Source organism: Vigna angularis, chromosome 7, assembly GCF_016808095.1.
Source record: "Vigna angularis cultivar LongXiaoDou No.4 chromosome 7, ASM1680809v1, whole genome shotgun sequence".
NCBI lineage: Eukaryota > Viridiplantae > Streptophyta > Magnoliopsida > Fabales > Fabaceae > Vigna > Vigna angularis.
Window position 1 is genome coordinate 28,523,501 of NC_068976.1, and position 13,379 is coordinate 28,536,879.

Consider the following 13,379-nt stretch of genomic DNA (forward strand, 5'->3'; position numbering starts at 1 on the left):
CATTCCTAGAGTGTGTGGAAAAGTGTGTTTTTAACATTTTTTAAATATTATTATTAGTGTTACACGGATAAACTTTATGAGAGAATGAAAGTTCAAACTACAATAAAAAAGTTTTTGCTTTGAAACTAAGAGTGAAATTTTAATATTGAATGAGTTTGGATTTTGAGAAACTCTATAAGTTTCACTGAAAAATGAAAACGAGTTTAGTGATATATTTCACACTAAAAATTGTTCACTAGTGTTTCCGAATAAAAGATGACGAAATTTTATCGGGAAGAAGGTGAAAATTATCCTGTTTCCATTTTTAATATTTTTCATATAGTTATAGATCACTGAATTCATAAAGTGGTAACTAAATGTTACTTATAAATAGTTTTTTTATATAACTAAAAATATGAGTAATTTTTATTCTGATTCATTTAGAATCCCGTGATCTTGTGCTTGTATTGGGATTTCTAGATGTCTTTGGTTATGAAGTTGATTTTGTGGTCTCGATCACAAAAAAAGATACTAACAAAGCATTTGGGAAATTATTTTTGTTACTTGGTAATTGATGTATTTGAGGATCGAAATAGGATGGAGGAGACTAACAATATTTATATTACTTTGATTTCCTAGAAAGTAGAGATAACCTTTGTTAAAAAAAATATATTTGTTAATTTTTGTATATTACAATGTTATTATCCGAAGATTGTGTTTATGGTTTGACAAATTGGTTGAGTATTTTAATATAATTGGGAAAATGTTAGAGTGGCTCAATAGTCAGTGCATCAAGGAAAATGGAAAGGAAAGGTAAATGATCATTGAGATGCAATTGAAAATAGTTTATGAGCTAATAAGTGAATATGAAGAATAAAACACATCAATTTAATTAATTCAATTTCGTAATACATTTGGTTGTTGTGGATGATAGAGTTTTAGGTGAACTTGACCTTTTAACTATATCTGTGAAGGAATACTTTTCCCGATGAGTTTTAGGAGTGTTCTATTTCCACATTACTATATTATTTTTACATTTTTACATGTTTAAGTTCTTTTCTTTAAAGTATATATATACGTAGATAGAGAGAGAGAGAGTGAGAGAATTACACAAAGAGTTACATGTTAGTCTAATCAACCATAAGCTTTAGCTTTCTCACACTAGACATTGTTTATAAACGCTTGTGAAAAACTTAAGCTAGGCAATGTGGTACCTTGTTCCCTAAATCATAAAACTACAACTGGGAAATTATGTTTCACATCTTTATTCATATCAAACAAAAGTTATTCTTATATATCTCACTCGTGTAGCATGTTCTCAATGAGACTTTATCTTCTTCTTTCGTCTTTGTCATGATTTTATTGGTTGGATGTTTTCCATCACCAATGTAAATCACTTTGATTTCAACTTTTACCTTCTCTACTATAGTTCATATCACTATAAAAGATATTTAATGAAGAGGCAGTGACAAAATCATATCATGCACATGCAACTTCCTTTGAATGCATGAGGGAAAGGAGCGAGTTGACATGTGGTGCATGGGAAATTTGACTCATGTTATGTGTCAAGATTAACTCAAAATCTTGTTAAGGTTCCTAAATCATCTGATGTAGTAGATTGTTTGATAATTCAAGATTATTTGGTGGTAGAAAATTGTTTATCTTAACCAGTTTGTTAGTTTTTGTGACTTCAAATCATTTGATGGTATCATATTCTCTACTCTACATTAAACTTTAACTTCTTCATTTATAATAAGATAGTTTACATACTCAATGTTTCAAGCTCAGTTGTGAAAGCATTGTTAATGCTAAGTTTATGTGTGAGTTACAAAAGTTAGTTATGCAATTACCATTTTATACATAAAATCTTGTATTAATAAGTTCAAATCAACTAAGAGTCGAGATTTTAGTGAGAGAGAAAACTTTGAGTTTTAACCTTGGTTAATGGTGAATTTATGAACGTGGATATCGATTAAAGTTCATTAACACTTCAATTGGACTACATTATTTTTTTGGGTTAAATATGTTTATGATTCCTTAACTTTCAATGAAAGTTGGAATTTGCCATCTTCAAAATATTGATCCAATTTAGTCCATTAACTTTTAAAATGTGTGGATTTAACCCTCGAAATGTAACAACCTTAAAAATTTGTTGAGCTATCTAACAATGTTCCATTATGGAGTATAATGTTTGGACACCTCATTATCCACTTGTCAATCATTATTTTGAGTGAATTCAATAAAAAAAATTAAAAAGAGAAAATTTAAAAATGATTGTTTCTTCTTAAAGCAGAGTAACTTCTCACAAAACAAAAAACCCCAAAGGGTTTTTTCCTTTTCCTCCCTCACAAGGACCCCAACTTCCACAGGTCCTACTGTTGTTGCATCTTCCCATGGTTAGTTAGGGCATCGTTGACAACGCTAGGGGCATTATCGGCCACCAGTTTTTTCATTTCTTTGTGTGTCCTTCTGCCACGGGGAGAAGCATTGCCACCCCTTAAACCGCATATCCACCATTGTTGCCCAAGATTATCGTGAGCGCTACCACAACACGTGACCAAGACCGTCACTGATGCTACCATCTATTCCTTTTCATTCTTACATGAAACCATGACCATTATGAACCCATGTGGCCACTATCAAACCCTTTTGGGCACCGTCGATCCTCCTCACTAGCGCAATGTTTGCCACCACGAATCGAGGCTCCTCCTCTATTCTCAAAATTTTTTAATCATGATTTTTTTCATTGGCACCTTTTCTCTTTCTTTCTAGTTGGGTTTTTTTGGTGATGTTATTTGTTTAAGTTAATGAAGGTACCGTGGAAGGAAAAGAGATTAGGATGGAAGATATGAGTGAGCTAAGGTGGTGGTGGAGGAATTAATCCCTCATTTCAAAACTCTTTATTAAATAAACTAGAGTCGCCTCTTGTAGGTTAATTATTTAAATAATATTAATAAAAAAATAAATTAAAGAAATTTAAGATTTAATTAAATAAAAAATAATACTAAAACTGAAGTGAAAAAAATTCAAAAATGTAAAGACTAAATTAATATTTAAAAATAAGGAAAAAAAATAAAATTTATAATATATAAAGAGAAAGATCATAAATTTAATGTATAAAGTTGTGAGTTGAAAGTAATATTTCTAGTATATTATTTCTCTCACGGGATAGACCTCACATTACAAAGTATAATTGATCTTTTAAATAAAAACAATTCTCTAGGTAACATCCCATTTTAATAGTATAAAATTATCAAAATAAAACATTACATAGATACTAAAAGAACAACTAGGTAAAATAACCCTCCTTCAAAGAAGAGATATACTTTTGTACATCTATCTAACAACTCACCTGCTTCTCCCTCACCTTTAGCTGGAACAACTGAAAAGTTGAATCCCTAAGCTCACATGATTAAGTGATCATAGCAAAAGAGAAACAACATATAAAGACAAGCAACAAAAAAGCAAGGGTAAGCTAGTTTACAATTGAGGAACGATATATATATATAAACTCATTTAAAACATGTTACATACAACAAACATATCACTACACAATCATCAAACACTTTATGCATGATACTTATTATGAATGGACTGTTCGGACTTAGAATGATTGCCGAGCTATGGCGGGTTGTGCACTTGTGATGGCTTATCCTGCTTTGCAAAGTCATTGTCAATGGGTTTCACCCTACCACACTCACAAGGTTAGTCTGTTCTGGGCCTTGGAGCATACTGGAAGCCCCCAAGACTAGGACCTCATGCTACTCCTCACGACATGAATCAATCCTCTCTATGTGAGAACGAAAGATCATTGGAGTTTCAAGATAACCTCCAAGAGTGAGCTCCTGCATTCATTCTAAACGTACTTCAACCTCACCAAGAAGTTCCACCTTGGAACTTACTTTCATCACTTTGAAACCACATACTTTCACTTTAAATCACAACACATAACTTTGAACACCTTTGAAACCATGTACATATGTCACTTTACTTTTACATTGAATACCAACATATATCATCTTTAATCATACATCAAACACATACATAACTTCAAGAATAAACCATCATAGAATACTATAGATATTTCTACACCATCCTCAAAGTCAAAACATAGCTTAAAGTTATCATAAAATAAAGAAAGAAATACTTAAAACAGATTCTGGACTAGTCGCTCAGCGCACCAAACTCGTTGTGCAAAAACAGAAACAGTGGGTTCTGCTCACTCACCTCTCGCTCAGCGCACCAAATCAGTTTGCTCAGCTAAAGCTCATTCGCTCAGCGCACCAAGTCTGTTCGCTCAACGAGACTGCATAATTCTACAGCACCAAAACTGCAGAATTTGTGCATCTCAACCACTCCTGACCAATTTTATGCACCTTTCCCAACTTCTAACACTCCTAGATTGTATTATACCATCAATTAGACTTAGACAACTTCATACAAACCATCCTTAACTCATTTTTAAGTGACTACTACAAGGATCTACTCCATAACTTACCAAAATATCATTTTATAGACCCAACTTGGATTCTACTAGTTTTAGCTTGTTTTTAAACAAGTTAGGGACTCTAACAAGTCCCAAAAGACTCAATAACATAAACCAAAATGACCAATTACTCACAGAACCCCCAATTCAAGTTTTCACTAGTCTAATCCCAAGAATTTAGTTCTAAACTAACATTTACTCTACCTAGTTACCACCACATACTCATAACTCAGATTCTTTCCACTTTAAATGTTTGAGCAAGTCACAAAACAACTCCTAAACACTCCCAACTGCATCAAACCAGTTCACCACCCCTTCCTCACAATTTCACTACGTAAAACCTCTTTTTTCCTTCAAAACACTACTAAACTTCAACTATAAACTTCACTTTCACTATAGCTCAAATTTCAATCCCCAATATACGTTCAACAAGTCCCAATCTACCTCATGGCAGTACCTAAACAATGATTCACTCCCAAAAGCCTCACTCATGCAAGCCCCTCATCTTAAACTTAAAACTCAAAGATGTAACCATTTCTCATCACAACCACCTTGAATTTAGTTTCTAATACAACACATCTTCATCAACCACATTCACAACAGTATAACATATCAAGAGCATACAATTACAACTACACTCAACATCATACCATCCAAATTAACAGTTAAACATACTTATAAAACACCCAATCACAGTAAATTCTTCAAAATCAACAACAATTCATAGAAATACCAAATTATTAATATAACCATACTAAAGCAAGAATTATAGCTTCCCTTACCTCTAAACCAACTGTCAAACTTCTCAAAACGCTCCGCCGATTACTTAAACCGCAAGGAATACCTAGACGAACCTACGAAACATCAAAATGGAAATGGACAGAGTCTGTAGAACTCTAGATGAATCAAGAACGTGTAAGAGAGGCATGATTACACATGCAACAATACTAAATTCCTCTAAAACAGATTTAGGAACGAAAGGAGAAAAATGAGTCGAAACTTACTTGCTCTATTGAAGAAACTGGTCAAACGTAGACCTCGTTGCTGTAGTCAATTAGGTACCTCCTGATCGTCAAATAAATGACTCAGGAGTTAGAACTCTTACAAAGAAGGTAGAAAACTCTAGAAAAGTAATTTCTAAAAATATGATAGATTTTAAAATAGTAAACTTGTTTATAACAAAATTATTTATAATAAAATTATTTAATATTAAAACAAGTCTCACTGTTTTTAGACCACCACCTCTAAAAATACCATTTTCTTACCAGAGTTTTACAAGACAATAATCAGATATCAATTTTTTGCAAAGATACCAAGAATATAATTTTTGTCAAAAATATTTTAACAATGTTGTTAGAGCACTGCTCATAATTTACTCTGAGATGTGGAGTGCGAAGATGGCTAGTTGGTTGCGAGTGCCATTGTTTCCTTTGCTCAGGAAAGCTCCCTTTAGAGTATCACCCGCTTTTGGGAAGAATAAGAGAAGGACACGATTCCATGCTTGTTGTTGTTCTACTTCTTCCCAGTCATGGCAACCTTCTCGGAAAAAAAAGGTTGTAATGCGCGTTGCATATGTTGGCACCAATTACCGAGGTCCAATTTCCCATCACCCCCTGTTGTTCTTGCCTGTTTAAATCACCAACATTCTCGTACTAGGATGCCCTTTTGTCTCATGTTTAATTGTCTAATTTTTTGTTTGTTTGTTTGTTTTACACTCTTCAGGTCTCCAAATGCAACACGATGAACATTTTCTCTCCAGTATGCTTCTTTGGCCTGTCCTAATTGCTCTATGCATATGGGTTGAAAAGAGAAAGAACAATACTTGTTTTTTGTGTGTCCAAGATGTTTGTAGAAATGCTCTACCCGTGGGGGGAATACAATTTATTTAAAAAGTTTATTTTTTTTTAATTTGCATGATTCTTGGAAATTTAGTAAAAACTTTTTACTTTTAAATCTTTGAATATTCGTGAAACAGTTTGTTTTGGTGTCAACGCATTAGTGACTGGGAGTACCGTGTGTTCCAGGAGTACTAATAATAACATCTACAAAATCATGAACAAAGAGTGAAATCATACAGTTTACTGATTTGATTTTCAATATATTTTTGCTAATAACAAAGGAGACGCTTAAGAGTGTAAGTTAAAGAGTGTGTTATTAGCATTTCTCTTATCTGTATTGGCTGCATATTATGAATTTGTAGGGTACATGTGTGGTTCAATCCACCTAGCTAGTTGGGTCGACCGTTTGTTTCTAAATGTCATGATTTAAAAAAAATGTAGCTATTGAGAAAGAACTAGAAACTGCCGTATTCAAGGCTGGTGGCATTCGCGAAAGTAATTTTGGGGATCTGCAGAAGATTAGATGGGCTAGAAGCAGCCGGACTGACAAAGGAGTAATTTGTGAATTGTCATTTTGATTTGTATTGTTCACTATTTTAATTTTGGTGCATATGTAGCCTGATTTTTCTATTTGATGCTGCCCATATATTAGGTTCACTCTCTTGCAACGATCGTATCCTTTAAAATGGAAATCCCGGAAAATGCTTGGAATGGAGACCCCCATGGCTTTGCCCTTGCAAATTATGTTAACTCTTATCTTCCCTTTGATATAAAAGTTTTAAGCATTTTGCCCTCACAAAGGTAAGGCTTGGAATGAATATCATTATTCAGTATTCATAATATGGAGTAATCTCTCGACTGATATCTGTTGTGAAAATTTTATATAATGATAGCCTTGTGAGGTCCTGCTGCTCTTTGGTCCTGTTCTCTAATTATTAGATTTATGCCTTGGACCTAGGAGCTTTGATCCCAGGAAGGAATGTGTTTTGCGAAAGTACTCCTACCTTCTTCCTGCTGAAATTGTTGGTATTCAAAGCCATTCCAGCAATGATGAAATTGATTACCACATATCAGAGTTCCATGATATTCTCAATGTATTTGAGGTGTGGTATTCTAGTCTCACTCCCCCCATCCCCCCTTGTCTACAATAAAAGCCTCCATTTATTTTTGTTCTTAATTACTGATGTTACTCCATGTGTTTCCTTTTAAGTGTAGTTTAAATTTATTTTGGAGAAACCATAAAATGTAATAAATGTTATCTTACTACATTTTTTATAAGATTTTCTATTTTAACCTTTTCGTTTTTACGTCACAATAAATACATATGCAAAAGATTAGGTGAAGAGTAAGAGATTACAGATGACAGCAAAGTAATTAATGCTGTGATGAATTTTAAAAATGACAGTTAAACAGAATAAAAAATCTTTCAAAAGTCTGTCACTTAAAAGAGAAAAAAGATAGTTATGAATCTTTTTTCCCTTGTTATTAGTTAATTTCTGATAGTTTATACATGTATTAATGTATTGCATTATTGTCTCCTTCCTTGCCCAACATTTTGTATGGACCCAACAGTTAGTTTAAAAGCTAACATAAACAAGACATTCATTAGTTATTCCTCTTTCTGTTATCAGTTTTTTTAGTTGGGACATGGATGCCGGATGACTGTGTTTCCTGAAAGTGTGCTAGAAATTTTACATTTATGACTAAGTTAGGGTCAGCCTTTCTGATATTTTATGTTGTTTCTCTAATATTACTATTTCTATCTATAATTGCCTTTCATAGGGGGAACATCCTTTCCATAACTACACGGCTAGGTCAAAGTACAGGAAACATTCTCCTAAAAGGCAATTGTCATCAAAGAGTGTAGAGAGGTTGCCACTGAATGAGTCTGAATGTGAGTACATTGATGAGGAAGAAAATTTTGAAAATGACAAGGCATTTACAGAAAATATGGAGTGTCAAAGCCAGAAGTGTTCAGAAGCTCATAATTTTGGTAAACCTGTTGGTGGCTCTAACAATAAGAATGGAAATAGATTGCCTGGCCAAGACTCTAGATTGGTTGCTCATGCTAGATGGTTATATGAACCCGATGAAGCAGACAGATTAAGTGCTTCCCATTTCAGAAAAGTTTTTCAGTGTTCTTGTGGAAAGCTGGAAACATCACTGGGACATAATTACATAGAGATATCCATACAGGGAGAGTCCTTCATGTTGCATCAGGTATTTCTTTTTCTTTTTTTTTCCCATATTATTCTTCTTTAATTTTTTTATTCTTAGAGAATTCCCCGGGATTAAGGTTCAAATGCATAGACACTAGTATGCATTTTTTTTTGTCATAAACCTTTTATGCTTTACTTATATTGAGTTATGAAAATTCTAGATAACTTAGTCCCCTTTGATCTAAACAATTTATACCCACAGTATTTAGTTAAGTTGAATTTATTTCCTAGTTGAGGATTTCAATCATGCTATTTGATTACTTAATATGAAAGTTGATATACTGACAAATGAAGTTACATATACTATTGCAATAAACCTCCCTTTTCATTTGTTACAATACCTGGTTATTCAGTAAGGCTCGTGATTGACAAAACTAACCTCCATTTTCTTGTTTTAGTGATGTCTTGATCTGTCAAACCTTATATTACGGAATCCACTGTGATTTTGTTTCCATGTATTGAATTAAATTGGTTGATGTATTGTACTTCCTTGTTTTTATAAGCTTTGTGATTTGACCTTTTATACTCTTTCCAGATAAGAAAAATGGTTGGGACAGCAGTGGCAGTAAAACGCAAGGTACTGCCAAAGGATATTATAAAGCTATCACTGGCAAGGTTCTCTCGAATTATACTACCCCTTGCACCTTCAGAAGTTCTAATATTAAGGGGAAACAGATTCTCAATAAGAACACGACCAGGAAATGAGACAAGGCCTGAAATGCTGACAATAGTCGAATCAAAAGAAATTAACAAGGCAGTGGATGACTTTTACAAATCAGTTATGCTACCTCAAGTTTCAAAATTTTTGGACCCATTAAGATCTCCCTGGGAAGAGTGGATTGAGAAACTGGATGCTCACACAAGCATACCAAATGATCAGTTGGACGAGGTCAGGAAGGCTTGGACTTCGTTACAAGAAAATCTTGAAAATAGAACGAACTAGAAGTCAAAGGTGGTGATTGTTCTTCCTGTTATGAATTTGGTTGCTTAACACGCCTTAATTAAAGTTTCCATTGGCGTACCTGCATTTTTTAATTCAACCCTTATTATTACATGAACAAGGAATTCAATACTTTTGCTCTGATTGTCCTGTCCTATTTATTCAGCCTACTTGGCCTTGGATCTATCAATGGAGAATCATGTTTGCTCAATACTTGCAGTTCTGGAAGATTTTATCTTCAAGGATGAGTTTTAGTTATTTGGTTTCGAATGGACTGTGGAAATGACTCCTGAGAATTCATCAAATTGAACATCTGATAAATAAATGACAACTTCAGAGGCTGAAAATTTCACTAGTCAATGATAATAACCTCAGCTACAGCTTCTACAAACAGATTGAATAATCTTTCATACTGGGTTTGAGAGATGATGTTTGGTTTCTGACTTGCTACAGGCAATCATTTACCCTCTGAAGTGGATGTATAGTTTCCATGCACATCAGCCATTCTTAGTTTCTTTAACTATGCTTAAAGTATACAATAGCTTGTGTGATGCATATATCACTCTAATTTGTTTTAGTTTATTTATTTATTTCTTTATGTTGAGGGTAGTATACATTGCTTTTCCTAAATTCCTGGTATAAAATGTAATCTATTTTGTATTTATTATAAAAAATAATAATATAAGAAATTGCATTATATCCTCAACGGTCACGCTAAATACATTCTCACCTCCCCTAATTTTAAAATAAAACACATCTCAACTATATTTTTAATAAAATGATTTACACATTTTCTAATTTTTATATAGATATTTAATTTTTTTTCATGTTTTTAACGTATGACATTTGTTTTTCTTATATATTTAATTCAATAAAGTGACACTTACATCTATTATTTTATTAAAAATACATTTCTAAAACTTAAATATAAAAAATAAAGTTTAAATAATAAAACTAATTTTTTTTATAAACAAAAAATTAATGATTTTAGCATAGAGATTTTTTTCCGTAGCTTCCCGTGTCTTCTTAAAAGATGTCGTAAGGACAATGGAGTATTGATCTTTCCTTTATGTGAAAATTAAGGGTGTCTTCGGTTGAGTGGAAGGATGTGAAGGAGAATCAGTGAATGAATTTGAGAGTAAAATATAGGATAATGATAGTTTGAAATCATTTTTTTGACAACATTTTAATATCATCTGCGTGTCATTCTGTAATTGGTCCAAAATTACTTCACAATCAATAATAATAATCATAAACACTAACATGGACCAATCACAAAATGACACGTAGATGATGTTAAAATGTTGTCAAAAAATGTTGTTAAAGTATCATTATCCTAAAATATATGTTGGTTTTTTAAGAGAATTTGAAAGTAATTGAAAATAGATTTGGGAGTAAATTCTGTGAAAGTTGATGTAATATTGGACTGATGTGATAAATAAAAAAATATTTTAATAAATAAAAAATAAAAATTACTAAATTGTCATTAATGGTAATATTGATGTAAAATGATATTTGTGAATAAAATATTTTTTGATAAAAATTATTTTGAAATATTTAAATTAATAAAAAAATAACAAATAATTAAAACAATACAATTGTTTATTATTATTATTACTATTATTATTATTATTAATTCATCTGTTACATTCAAACCGTCATAAATACAATTGTATAAGGATGAGATTGACAATTGATAATAAATCGTTTCAAATATGAGCAGAGGATGAAATATTAGAAAAATCCTTTATCACACTGCGCTTTTAATCACGCGCAGATAGTTTAAAACGAAAATGCAACTGATCCGAAATCCACCGTCGCAAATAAACGTTAACAATATATTACTTTAAAACGAACACAGTATAAGGGATCACTGACAAACACACTGTCACATATGAGGAAACCATCATAAGAAAAAAAATTTACATTATATATCCCTTATGTTATTAATAAAGTAGTAATCATATTCTTTACTATATTTATATTTATACGTGTGATAAAACTATATAGAATAATATTTTAGTCATTATAGTTATTTATTTTTATATCAAACTATTTTCTAAAAATATTATATGAGATTTTTCCATTTTGATCCCCTTCTTATTAGAATCCCGCAATTGAGTTCTTAAAAGTGTTAATTTGAATCAATTGAGCCCTTACCGTTAAATTTGTTTAACAGGGTTAAGTTTGTGCACAAGTGAAAGGTTGATGTGTCTATTTTTTAAGATGTGGCATGGTAAGAGTTGAAAGGTGGCATGATGAGACATTTGGTAAAATGTAATAATTTAATATTTATGTGGATAAATGAAGAAAAATTATCTTCCCCAACAGCAGAAACCATTTTCAATGGAGAAAAATCCGGCAGGGGAGCTCTTTTGCTTGAAGAGATTAGAGCAATTCTTGGCACCCATTTTAGATTGAAGAGGATTCTCAAAGGTCATGGAATTCACCACATCAAAAGAGCCACCAAAAGCATTGTCAGAAGCATTGGAAGAACCATTTAACATGCAGATCAAACTGATCCGCCCATAAATTCTCTATCCTAAACAAACCCAGCAACCCCATTTAACATTCAAATCAAAGCCCACATAACTGTTCTTCTTCAAGACATTCTCAACAAAAATAGTTAACTTTTTTCTTCTAATTTGTATTTTAATCCACTCACATTGGTTCCAAATCTCCTACCATACCTATTATCCTTCTTTGTTTTAATTTTCTCTAACTAATGCTAATTTTAAAAAAAGATACCCTCTTTAACGTGAATCGATTGAAAAATTGGAACCAAATGTGAACGAAAAATGATACCTTGGAGTTGAAGGGCATTAAGGTAGAAGGTAAAGATGTCAGTTTCAGTGTTGCACTGACTGAGAAATGATAAGAATGAATATTGATTTTGTTGTTGGATTGTTGATGATGAGAACCACCATAAGAATATTCATTCTGTTGTTGTGGTGGTGGTCCTTGTGGTAGTTTTTGGGACTAGAAAGACCAGAAAATCTTGAAAAGCAAAAAAGGGCATACATTAGATTTTATAGATCAAATCCAAAGTTGAGGTCTTTGAACTCCTTGAGTCTGGTTCTGAACTGAAAAGTACAGACACAAACAGAGATGAGAAGAGGAAGAAAGTAAAGAGGTGTGAGGGTAAATTAAGATTATTATTTTGTCTTTGGATCTAACTTTGCCTTTGTCTTTGGATCTAACTCTTGCCGTTGACCACTAAACTTCTTCAACATTGAGGCGCGACGAGATGATGGATGTGTGAAGAAGGTGACATTGCAGCGAAGGCGCTACTGGCATTCTCACGATGGCTTCACGGTTGCGGCGTAGCAAGGTGGTGACGGCGAGACTGAAAGCTTCACAACGACTGTACGATGACGACACTAGGGAAATTAGGTTTGTGCTGTTGGAAAAGATGACTCTGAGGTAGTATGAGTGATGCGGCAAAAACTGGCCACGTCAACGTTCTAACCTGTGCACAAACTTAACCCCGTTAAATAAATTTAACGACAGGAACTCAATTGATTCAAATTAGCACTTTTAAGGACTCAAATGAGGACAACTAAAGGGTTTAGACCTAATTTTTTTTACACTTTAATACTTTAATTTATAATTTTTATGTCTATTTTGAACTTTTAAAACTTTAAGACAAAATTTCAATGTAAATCTATGACTAATGTAAATTTGAATATTCGTCGTAATAATACGAATTTTTTGCTAGGCCATTATATATTAGTTAAAACGAAATATTAAAGGAACCAAATTTATACAACTAAAAATAGGAGACTCAAGGTTGCATGATTGCAATTAATAGTTTTTTTTTTTTTTAAATTTACAAATCCAATTAAAAAATTTCCTTGATACACCTACTAATTAATTAGTTAAAACAAAATTAAAATAGAGTGAAAGAAACAGTACGA

General features: G+C 32.5%; 1 protein-coding gene across 1 annotated transcript; it reads left to right on the top strand.

Annotated features, from left to right (window-relative positions):
• Positions 1-5,758: 5,758 nt before the first annotated feature.
• LOC108336439 (putative tRNA pseudouridine synthase) lies at positions 5,759-10,060 on the top strand. The gene is made up of 7 exons (XM_017572891.1): positions 5,759-6,058; positions 6,188-6,223; positions 6,745-6,857; positions 6,956-7,104; positions 7,262-7,406; positions 8,086-8,523; positions 9,058-10,060. Exons 1-7 carry the CDS (start codon positions 5,848-5,850, stop codon positions 9,463-9,465), a joined length of 1,500 nt encoding a protein of 499 aa, XP_017428380.1. The 5' UTR covers positions 5,759-5,847; the 3' UTR covers positions 9,466-10,060.
• The last annotated feature ends 3,319 nt before the right edge of the window (positions 10,061-13,379 follow it).